Source organism: Dendrobium catenatum, unplaced genomic scaffold (assembly GCF_001605985.2).
Source record: "Dendrobium catenatum unplaced genomic scaffold, ASM160598v2 fragScaff_scaffold_1328, whole genome shotgun sequence".
In the NCBI taxonomy this organism is placed as follows: Eukaryota; Viridiplantae; Streptophyta; class Magnoliopsida; order Asparagales; family Orchidaceae; genus Dendrobium; species Dendrobium catenatum.
Genome location: NW_021319790.1, coordinates 417309 through 429934, shown reverse-complemented (window position 1 = coordinate 429934; position 12626 = coordinate 417309). Strand labels below are relative to the sequence as shown.

The following is a 12626-nucleotide window of genomic DNA, read 5'->3' as shown; positions in this document are numbered from 1 at the left end:
ATTTATGTGTATTTTAAATGATTATATGAATGCCATTTATGATTATAAAAAAGAGGTTGGTCTCTTAAATATAAAAGGTAGGAATTTAACTTTAAAATTTAAGAAGATATATATTATATATGTTCTATATTTTTATAAAATAATTATTAATATTTTGGTCATATGTGAAGATTTTTGTTATTTTATTTTAAAATATTTAAATAATTTTAACATTTATGATAGCGTTCAATGTTCAATCCTAGTTAAATCTTTTTTTTTTTTTCAATTTTATAAATTTACCATTAATTTAGAAAAAACTTCTCGCACGTGTGAGCCACTTTTCCTCATAAAACCCCAACCAAGAATGAAAAAATACCCCTTTCCTCGTCGCTCTTCGGGTTACAGCCGCCATGGATAGGATATCAAAGATGCGATCCCGTGAGTTGGACCTCGATGCTGCGCCGGAATCGGAGTCGGAGGCACTATCGCTTTCACCGTCACCGGCTCCGCGCATCGGCGCCAACCTCAGCAGCATGGTCGTCAAGCCTTCGGCAAGCGACGGCGGTGGGAGCGATCTCGATATCGGTTATGCCACTGATGAGGGCCAGCGTGGCTCCCCGCCGCCTCCGCGCCGAATTAATTCACCGCAAGATCCTCAACCCCGTGATTCTCCGTCGTCCGGCCGACGCCGCGTGGGCTTTTCGCCCATGCATCGCCGGAGGTCGCCTGATGGATTCCGCCCCCGCGTGTCTCAACCCGGTCCACACCATCGTGGATCTCCGCTTGATTTTCACCGACGCGGGTCCCCTCTGGCGTTCCATCCACGGTCTCAGAGATTCCGAAATGATCCAGGTGATTCATATATGCACAGCAAACCGTAGATTCGGGGTTTGAGTAATTAGTGTTTTGATTCATATATTGAAAGTTTTGATATGGTGGCTTCTTACTTCTTCGTGAAATTTGATCTCACTATCGTATATCGGGGGTTGAGTTTTTGACGACCCTGGTTTACCAATAATAGCAAAAAAGCATGGTATAAGCGATGATTTGGTCGTGCTACGTTACTTTGGTCATGGTTACTATCATGGCATGTTTCCTTCCAAAACATTTACTTAAGATGATGATTCAAGTATGTGAGCCTTCGTTTGCAGCTATTATTGATAACCTAAATGCAATTTTGGTATAATTTGTTGAACTTATGAATATTTTTTTGTGTTCCTATTCTTAAGGATTGCTGCTGCTTTTAGGCTTGTCTTTAAGTGGTGAAAGGTCAAGGATTTTAAGAGACGGAATTTGTTGATGGTTTTTTTTTTTTTTTTGCCCCTTTGTTTGTGTTGCATGGTAGAATGCATGTAAAGAGATGGGGTTATTACTAATTTAACAACGTAATGAAAGGAAACTCTATATTGCTGGTCATGTAGCCATGTAGAAAGAAAAATTTATAAACTTGATGCAGTTCTCTTATTAAAACTGTTTATATGTATTACTATCAAGAAGTAATATCTTAGCTGGTTCTCCAGCTCCCTATTGACTTCTACTCCTTACCCATTTTGATCAGTTAAATGTCTGCAGAAGTTTGTTTTTTTGTTTTTTTTTTATCATGAAAGTTCAACATCTTTCTTTAAATTTTCTTTTCCTTCATGTCAAGTTTCGGAAACTTAGATGTTTAAAAGTATTTATAATTTACTTTCTTATCTTGTTATCTATATATTGTGTACATGGGCAAGGATGTATTTTCTTGTAAACTAGCAAGTCTTTTTAAGCAGAATTTTATTGAAAAACCACAATAGAGTTGGAATGTTTCAATTTTCAGCAGGTATTTTTTTAGTGGAATGCATATTTATTGGACTTTGGATTCAATCGGAGTAATTGTTGATGACCTTTCATTTATTAATTAATTATATAAGTAATTTATTTTACTAATTAATATCAGGATATTATATTTTGTATGAAATTCATAAGAATATTCAATTCAATCATTCATCAACTCACATCAATGCCAAAATAGTCTTATATCAAACAAATACAATTCTTACAATATTTTAGCTGGCATTAAATCTCTGACCACCTCCAGACTTTGTAGCTCCACCAAGTAACTCAATCTTGCTCCCTATATCGCCTTTATCATGGTTTTGAGTGAAACCATGGTTCTATGCAGCTGGTATCTCCTCACAACACCGCCCTCTTCCTTCCATCCGAATCTCTATAGTCAAGGATATTCAGTCCACCTTTATCTTCCCTATCATATGCAATCACTTCATCCCTAGAATCACATCAATGCTCCCCAAATCCAAGGGAAGAAATCTCCCACTATCTATGTCTTGTAAGTGCCAACACCAACCTCTTGCAAATGCCCCTACTACTCTCCACCTTTCATATTTTCATCATGACTCCAAAGCTCTCTGTATCCACCAACTCCAATACCAACTGGTCCACGACCTAATTTGAGATGAAATTATGAGTAGCCCTGCTATCCACCAATAAAAATAAAAAAATGAAAAAAAGCCCTTCTATCCACCAAGACCACCCCTAGTCGGCCCCTGATATGTCCCATCATCTTGATGGTGTGATTTGGAATAAATCCCACCATTGAGTTAAGGGACACTTCTGCCATATCAAGGTGTATATATTCTCCTCTCTTTTCTGCTTCCTCACCCAACCCCTCACTGTTAGTCTCCTCCTCATCAAAAACCATAAGGACTTGGAGTGTGCGTCTTTGCACCAATGGCTAGGTGCATACTTCTCATCACATCAAAAGCACAAACCATTCATTATTGTGTCATGTACGTATGACTCTGTGAGGTGCTTGAAGTTGGCTCCGAGGCGAACTCCCCCACTCTTCTCCCTTGATGGCCCCTGCTAAAAAGATGTTGTCTGGGTCCTTGGTGCTAGTGTAGTTGAGGCAGTCTTGTAGGAACCTGCTATGATTATGCTCCTGATGGTCTTCTCCATCTGTCTCTGATCCTATGTTATCAGTGCTAGCTCCATCGTCTCGTTCAACCCCCTTGGTCTCAATAATTCGAGGTCTACCAGTATGTCTGGCTTCAAGCCCTTCATGAAAATTCTACATCACTGCCTCCAAAACCCCCCTCAACCGCCATGACAGTAACTAAAATCTCTCCCTATACTCTATGACGGTCCCCTCCTGAGTCAAGGCAAAAAAATTGCTCGTGTAGGTTTCCTGCCCGAGTGGCTCGAAAATGTTCCAACAAGCAATCTTTAAATTCCTCCCAAGATTTGATTAGATATCTAGCCTCCCTCCACTGGAACCAAGCTAGGGATTTCGCTTCCAAACACAACCTTGCGGCTGTAAGCGTCTCCTCTTCATTCAACCCATTAATAGCAAAATACCTCTCCAGCAGTACACCCATCCATAGGCATCCTCCTCTTTGAATATTGGCATCTTTAACTTCCTCACCCTAGTATCTCTAGTCCAACTTTCCCTCCCTCCAAAAGTTCCCCTGTGTCTCGAGGGTGGGAATCCCACCTTCCTATAGTGGTCGGCCACCATACAACCTCTTCCAAAAATTCCCTCTTAGTTGTACGGTTGTACCCTCATCCAGACCCCTATTTGCCCCTTCTCAAAACCCTAAGAGGTGGCTCTTGATGAAAGAAACTCTCCCAGTGAAACTCCTCTCTTCTGTTCTCCTTTCCCTTTCGATTAGGCCAAGAGAATTCGATCAAATCTTGATTAGGGTTAGTAATCAGAACTGCCGATGAAGTTTTTGATTGCATCTCTATGAGTTTCTTCATCATCTCCTCCAACCCTCCAAATCAGCTCTCTAGACGATTTTTTATGGTTGAAAATCTTCCTTTGATGGTTGAGAAATTCTCCTCATCTTGGATTTAATTTGCTCCATTTTGTCTTCTAGCGCATCCACTTTCTTTGCTGTCATCTCTCCAAAACCTCGCTCTGATCAATTTGATGCATCTTGGAAGTAAAAATAGCAAGTAGATTTGAAGAAAAATACATGAACACAAAGATAGGGGCTGATTTTTTATTTCTCCTTCAACAATAATACAAGATACAATTAATCTACTATTTGAGAGGTAGATTAACTCTCTCACAAGCCCTAGCCGCCGTTAGGAACCTTGGACAAACTCTAGAAATAAAATTCAACAGACAAAATATACTAACCTTAGATCAAACTCCTTAAATAGCCCTAATCATACAATAATGCCAATTAAACTCTTCCTAAATAAGTGAATAATTTCCTAAACATCTCTCCTTGATTCCTCCTCCTCACATACTAAATTACAACTTTGTAGGGCTCCACAAGGGGGGCCGAAACTCCCCTGGTTCCACCCAACCCTATGGCTAGTTCAACTCTTGCTAGACCGACCGGTTAGCTTGGTCCAAGCCGCCCCCCTCTCCTGCTGCTCTTGCCGTATCACATTGTTAGCCCTAATATATAATCAAGTAATCACATGTTGCTTTTTGTTTCTAAAGAGGATGTTCCATCTTGATTTTGCATTTGAGGGCTACATACTTGGTTGGTAACAACCACCGGAGGATAATAGATTCTCTTCTATTAAGAGGAACGTAGGTTGTTTTTTAGGTTCTTTTTGAACCATGCAAAATCTGAATGGAAAATCAAGACCTATCATTTAAACTGTCGTTAAAAGTAATAAGACATCAAATTTCATAAAGTTTAACAATAATTAAGTCCTGTGTTAAGCTCATGAAATGAGAAACCTATTAGTTGTTGCATGTAGTGTTACAATCAAGTCATGTTTTGATAAGTACTGAAAACTAATTAAACTTTATTTTCATGTACTTGCTATTTCTAGAATGACTTTAGTGATTTGGATTTAATGGAATGCTACAGGTGGTACTTTCGTGCATGGCGTTGCACACTCTTAATTTTTCATTAGATCATTTTAATTGTTATACTTTCATTAGTCGTCAAGTTTTGACTAAACTCATTTTTTAAAAAGTTTTAGATCATAAATGGATTATAAACAAATGCTATGTGGATCTGAATTTTTCAACGCACATCGTTATTTTTTAACCTCACCTACATGTGTAATGCCAATGCTTCCTTTTATAGGAGTACCATTACGCCCTTCTACTTCTAAGAAGACAACAAAAATCATCAAAGAACCTTACAAAGTTGAAAACTCTAGCATCCCCATGTTCACCTTGGTTTTATGAATCTTGTCTATCATTGAATATCATCTGCTAAATATTTCGTTTGTTGTAGAGTTAGTATTTTCCATCACTTTTAAAAGGAATTTTAGCTTTCATAGAATACTTATTGTCTCATGGAAACCTGTCATTGTAAAAATAATAGATATGTTTGAAACCGCCATTTAAGATTAGTTGTCTATTTGCATATAGATGGGCACAGTGTGAAATGTAAGTTTGAGTGAACAATATGCCAAAAGTGATATCTAAATTCTTCTAACAACTGAAGTTTAAAAGTTTGAATAACCTGAAAGAGAGACAAACAAATTTAAGTGAGTATATAACCAAAGAATAACTGTCTTATTGAAGGAGAATTAAAAGAAATATATAGGAGTTTAGGATGCTTAACAGATGTTTCCTTACAAATGCATTGGATTTAAATTAAGAGAAATAACAGTTTATTAGAATCTGTTCTTGAATATCATGCGTTGTATATCCCTGAATCTTATCCATGCTTGAACGTGTTTCAAGCTAGTTTTTGCCTCTTTTTTTTTTTAAGCTAGTTTTTGTCTCTTAACAGTGTGATTGCGATTAATAGGTTTCTCTAGTATAATGATAATTTTGCCGCTTATGCCTTGTGTTTTCGTACTTCCCTTGTTGCATTTATAACGTGTGTTCCACATTCACTTTTATTGTTTACACTCGGAATTTGATGCCTAGAGTTTAGGCCCTTTTTCCATGTTCACTAAATATCAAGTTCTGCAAGTTACAGAGTTTGTTAAATTGAGAATAAAGTTTTCCTGTTGTACTGTAACAGTTGCCAAGTTGCCTGGCTTGGGTCCAAGACCATTGTTAAGCAAGAAAGGATTTCATTAGGCATTTGTGTTTTTTTGGCAATTTGTATGTGATAAAATGTTATGACATCATGAAATAGGACAATGGTTGAGAACGATCTGGTTATGGATATTACTTGATATGCCCTTAGCTTTGCCATTGTACCCACAGCAAGGGATTAAGGACCTGCTTCTGCTGACAGTATGGCTTTCAATTTATGAAATGGTTTATAAAAAAGCGTTTACTTGGAATTATGGTGGGTCAAGAGTAGCCAATTACTTCATCTGCTGGTACTGTTGACATTGTTTAATGGGAGATTTCTGTAGGTGGGTTTGAACCTGTGATGGTGACACGACAGATTGATATTTTATTCATGGAGGTATCAAGGTTATTCTCCCATTCTAACTTTCAACAGGTTTGATCATCTACAGGGGCCTGATCACTGTTATCCCTGCTTACCGTTGCTTTATAAAGATAGATATTTCCTTGATAAGGAAAATAGATGTGAGGCTTATGGAGGAATATTAGGAAATTAATGGTTTTGTATCATCTGATTTTCTTGCGTTAGGGAAATTCTCTGCAGGGAGACCTTTGGTAAGTTTATCTTATGTGGATTTCAAGAGATTAACTTTACTGATGCATTTTATAGGCAATGACGGAAGTGTAAAATGAGGAAGTTGACTTTGGGTTGAAGTTTGAGGGTTTGGGTTGAAGTTGACTTTTCATATTGAATGAGGAACGAGGAGCCTCTTACTGACATGAACTTGATCTATCAGTATTCTTCTGATGGTTAAAGAAGGAACCTTTGGTGTGCAGGCAAGTTGCAGATTAGAAGTGTAAAATGCATTGTGTTCCTGTCTTCAAAATCATCTCATCTTTTTAGTAGCTTCTGCTTCTCCCACATATCGCCAGAGTTTGTTTGACAGAGCAAAGAAAGTGCTTCCTAATGGGTAGTAAATTTAATTATTAATGCCTAATTGGTAGTAACTTTTACCTGGAAATATAATTTGCTTGAACAAGAGATGTCTACAAGATGATTCCTCAGCTTTGGAGACTTTGAACACCCTCGCAGCTTGTCAGCTTGAACTGGTATCATTTCCGTAAGAAAATAAGTGGTAATTGGCATTTCAATTTGGGTTTGCTAAGAAGATGAACATATTTTTAATTGAAGAGCTGATGATGCCTTTTTGGGGCCTTGTTGGTCATGGAATGTGAAGATTCTATTTAACGAGACTGCATGGAATATGGTGGGTTAACCAGTTTTAGATCAATTAATTGAGGAAGTTCTGTTTCCCAGCTTGTGAGCGTGATAGAGATTCTAACACCACTGGTTTATAACATATTTAAGAATTGAAATAGTTCTACGTATCTTGTTGTCAGTGGAACGTTGGCGAGGATTTCGGCTATTGTCATATCAAGAGGCAGTCTCTAACTGTTTGTATTTGGCTTTTACCACTATATGTATATGATACTTATTTTTCTTTTGTTTTCATAGGGTATATGCAACGTCCGGGTTCTATTTCACCTCCGCGCAGGCTAAGAGGGGATGATGGTTATTATGAACCAGATTTTGGGCACCCTCGTGGTCCACGCTCCGGTCGTGGACGTGGAGTACGAGGGAGAGGAGGCGGCAGGTTTCGAGACATCTCGCCTCCTGCTTTTGGCAGTGGCAGGGGTGGCAGACCATATGCTAGAGAGTACCATTCATCTGCACATATAATATCGTCGCCGTCTGAAGGACAGTTTGTCCATAGAAATGATCCAAACTTGTCACCAAGGGAAGGTGACTGGATATGCCGGAACCCATCGTAAGTCTACTAATAAAAATAAATAAGGCTTCGTTTGAGACGGCTTTCTTACTGTTTTTTAAAGCAGGTTTTTAGTACAAAAATTTTAAGCATTAGTAAGAATATCGTCCCAAATGAATCCTAAATTACCGAAACTCTCAAATGTGCTTTGTTTCAGGCATTCCTATTTGATGGTTGTCATATGCTTTTCTATTTCGCTCATTTGTCTCAGCAGGCATCTTATTTTCACTGTGCAGCTGTGGGAATCTGAATTTTGCGCGACGAACTTACTGTAACAACTGTGATAAGTATCGATATGATGAACCATATGGAACTAGCCGGAGCCCTCGTAAGGGCTATGTTAGCCCTCCTCCGCACCGCAGCTTTTCACCCAAGTTACCAGTTTCACCCATCGATCGTGGTCCACGAAGAGATTTCAATGCATACAGATCACCACCGCCGCCGCCACGAGGTTGGGACTCAGATGATCCAAGAGAATTCAACACAAACTTAATTCCTCCCCGGCGTGGAGGAAAATTTCTTGACCCTGTTAGGAGAGGTAGGCCTGATTTCCACAAGGACAGTTTCAGGGAAAGAGGCAGGTCTGATTGGCCTGCTAATGGAGATTACGACCGTCGCGATCGGAATGCATTCATCCCTGAAAGCAGAGCGAATCGCCTCCCTCTTTCTCCCCATGATCATTGGATTCGAGATACAAGAGACAGGAGTCGATCGCCGCCGCTGCCGCCTGTTGGCGGTCGATTGTCCAGGGGTTCATTTGTCGGTCGTAATCGCATTGACCGCCGCTATGATGAGCCATATGTCAGAAACGGGCAACCTGATGACTTAGACATGGCTCATGGTAGAGGTTATAGGCACGGCGGTGGCCGGGGGAGGAGCCCTGATGTATTTTAGATTGCATCATAAGTAAAACTTCTGTTTAGCAAATGATCTTTTGAGAGTTTGCAGATCCTTTGTAGAGTATCAGAATGCTCCTGCAAGAACCATAGATAGCTGGAATGTTAGCATGCTTGATTAAGTTTTGCCTGTTTCTGAAGCTTTGTGTCAATGAGTAAGATGACTAATTATTTGAAGGTCGGTGGCTTTGTGATCTATGCATTTCTTATCTGCTGTGTTCCTATTTCTATATACTGCATTATTTTATGTTACGACTGTTATCTAGCTGCTTCTTAAGAGTTTCTGTAAGATTGATATTGTAGGTTATTAGTTCTTCATTCAATGTTCAATACTTACTATATATATTTTAATTATTTTTCATAATCACTTTATTATATAGAAGAGATAATTTTGCTTTGATTTATTGTTGAACAGGAACATATCTATTGAATGAGTTCTATTAAGGGTAATAAAGCCTGTCAAGAAAAATAACAATAAATGATAGCTTGAATAAATATATCAATATTTTGGCATTCTTATTAACTGCTTTGAAGATTTTTTTTTTTTTTGGGACATTTGTGTTAATTAAGTTAAATTTATACTCATTACAAACACAAATTTTAAATTCAAAATTTTTTAATTGATAATTAAAGCTCTCAACTAATATTACGTGCAGACATTGTGCGAAGATCTATGTCTGGTATCTAATAAAAATATGATGAGTGGATTAGTGCATGATTGAGTATTATTGTGTATTGTTGTGTATTAGCTGTGTATTGCTGAATAATAATTAGTACACAACAATACATAGCTAATAAATATCAATACACATGAAGTATTGATGTTTATTAGTGTGTATTAACTTTGTATTACTATGTACTAGTTAATACATATTAATGCATAGTAATATACAATTAATACATATCAATATATTAGTCAACATATTATATTTTTATTGGAGTTCAAAGATAGCTCTATATTTTATTCACTTAATAATTTTTTTAAGTAATAGACTAAAATGAGCTGCATTTTTGAAGAAATTGAATATCAATATCAACTGAAAAGAATTTTACATTGCCACTGGCGGAATCACGTTAAGGTTAGGGGGGGTAATTGCCCCTCTTTAAAAAATAAATTTTATTTTTTATAGGAAAGAAAAAAAAAATTTTCCCCTCCTAAAAAATTACTTTTGCCTCCGGATGCAATAATTTGCCCTGACTTGAAGCCTTATGAAGAATTTTTCCATTCCTATGAGTGCATCTTTATTATTGGGATGCGGCCAACAGAAGCATTTGTTTCCCGCTTTGGTGTTCTGAGAGAGTGATGTGGAATATTGCGTCACATCAGCACTCTGTACATGGTGGAATTATTTGCAAAATATTGTCTTATTTTATTATATAATAAATATTTTTTTTTTTGTTGTCGGTTATGAAGCATTCATTTTGATTTATTTCTTTTTTAAAATTATTTGATATGCTGAATTCTAATAAATATTTGTCATATATTTTAATATTTAGTATTTAAGAAGAAGGAAAAATGATGTGAGGAGAAAATACTTAATTCTTACTAATCATAAGATTATTAAGGTTTAGTTTGGAAATTTTTTTTATTTTTTTCTAAAGCAAATTTTTAATATAAATTTTTTTAATTAAAAAATATTATATTTGAAAGTTCCTTTAAAAGGTAATTAAAAAACAATCATAAATCAGCCCTACTATAGCACTGAGACTTACTTTATAATGACATTCAAATCATCATACAAATTTTATATGAGTTCAAGAAGTCACAAGTCTTAAATTGACTAAAGTGTTCATTGAAGTTAAAATTGTTGAGCGTCAAATCTCATCAACTCTTGACCAAAGAAAAAAATTTATACATCTAGAATTCAACATGCTAAAATTTTCGCTTTTTCAAGACTACTTGCTTATTCAAAGAAACTATCAAGTCGTTCAAGTGCTCTTGCTAGAAGAATTCATCATATTGAATTCTCCATCAAACTACTAACTTTCTAGAGTTAACATGATTGTTTGACATGCGAATCAACTATATTTTTCCTAATCGAAACATATTTGATCAGATATCTATCTTATTGGAGATAGCGGGTGTCAGTATACGAGTCAATGATGGGCATCTGTGATAGTATTGATGATGGACATAGTCTTCTTGAAGATGGTGTGTATCAATGTTGATGATGATTATGGTATGGATCTCAATGGCTACGATAAGCATTAGCTTTAGTGTTGATGGTGGGCATCAGCTTTGAAGCCAACAATAATAATCTATCTTGTTGCTAATCATGAGCATTAACATTATTGATAATGGCAAGCATCACACTTGTTGATGACAATGGGTGTCGAGATTGTTGACAACGGTGGGCGTAAAATTAATCTAAGAAACAATATTGATGATGCATGGTGGTAAAGATGGTTATTTACCTAGTTGACAGTGGCATGAGTCATTATTATTGGTGATAGCTTGCATTATTATCCATGGAGGGCATCAATGATGTTGAAGCTTTTGAGTATCGATGATGGTATTGATGGTGAGCAATAGCTTAGTTACTAACAAGCAGGGTCATCATTATTGACGATGGTGGGCATCAACATTTTGCTATTGCAAATAGTTAATAATATTAGAGATGATGGGTTTATGCATGGGTTGTAAATGATGGAGGGAATAGCCTTTGTGGAAAAGTTGGTCATTTGCATGGACTTCAACGACAAGCTTCAACTTAGTATGTGACAATAGAAGTCTTTAAAGATGGCGATGACATGCATTAGCCTTAGTGGCAATGGTAAGTGTTTCCTTTGTCATTGACAATAGATGTCGGTGATGTTAATGACAATAGGCTTTAATCTTGTTAAAAAAGGTATGCATCAATCTTATAAGTATTAGCAAGTGCAAGTATTATTGGTTGTGCTAAGCGACGACCTTGATAATTTTGGCAAGTGTCAATGATGAACGTCATAAGTTAGCATATAGAGTTCTTATATTATTTGAGTCTCAAAATTCTATCTTATAGAATCTTTTTGGGTCATCATAATGGTCTGCTCAATTAGTCGCAGAGCCTACTAATAAAATTCAAGATTCATTCCTGTCAAATTGATCAAAAATCAAGGCACTTTATTGAATAATCAAAATTGATCCCCCTTAATCATGCAGTGTATTTTTGACATCATAGTGTTTTCATTATTTTGGAATTAACTAATCTTGAGCTTGCTAGATTTCATCTCGTTAAGCCGCCTTTTCGTCTATAAGCATGCAATTACTAGGAGGGCATATAATCATCCAAATTCTATTGAGAAGTTTTCAATTACACTTTAAGTGCTTAATTTATGTCCAATTGGAGTCAGATTAAGGTATTTTTAGCATTATCGGGCTTTTCTCATTGAGATGATCGTTTTGACTATAAATTTATTAAAAATAGAGTTCATATGATATTTTATAGAATTTCAAGGTATTTAATAGGGAAATTTTACTTTATATGCCCCATAATATCTCAAATTGGAGTAATACATTTATTTCTCAAAAAAATATGTCAAAATTTTTTATTCGAACTAAAATACCTCCTAATATACTTATATCTTGATGTATATGAGGGATATAGCTACTATCAAGACTAACAAATTAAGTAATCTTGAGCTCTTAGTGATAATATGGAATCTAAGAAGATCTAAGAGATTAAAGAAATCTCAAAAGTTTAAAAATATGCATATTCACCAATTTGTTATAGGGTTCAGACAGCTACAAAAAAGATACACCTAAAAGTAAAAATAGTGAAAAGTATAATGTGATTTTATTATAGATGATAATGAACATGTGGCATAATTGATTGATCTCCATGTGTATCTCTGCCTCCAATACAACCATCTATTCCATGGCAAGTCCCTTGTACAAGTCTTCATAAGTGAGTGTCTTGGGCAACTCCTCATGATAGGTGTATGAGGTGAGTCTGTAAAGGTGAATTGTCTAGATGCAGTGGTAAGTCCATAATGATACAA

At 36.4% G+C, this 12626-nt stretch overlaps 1 protein-coding gene across 1 annotated transcript; it reads left to right on the top strand.

Annotated features, from left to right (window-relative positions):
• Nucleotides 1-337: 337 nt before the first annotated feature.
• On the top strand, nt 338-8873 carry LOC110093189. The gene is made up of 3 exons (XM_020818002.2): nt 338-831; nt 7437-7749; nt 7986-8873. Exons 1-3 carry the CDS (start codon nt 390-392, stop codon nt 8641-8643), a joined length of 1413 nt encoding a protein of 470 aa, XP_020673661.1. The 5' UTR covers nt 338-389; the 3' UTR covers nt 8644-8873.
• The last annotated feature ends 3753 nt before the right edge of the window (nt 8874-12626 follow it).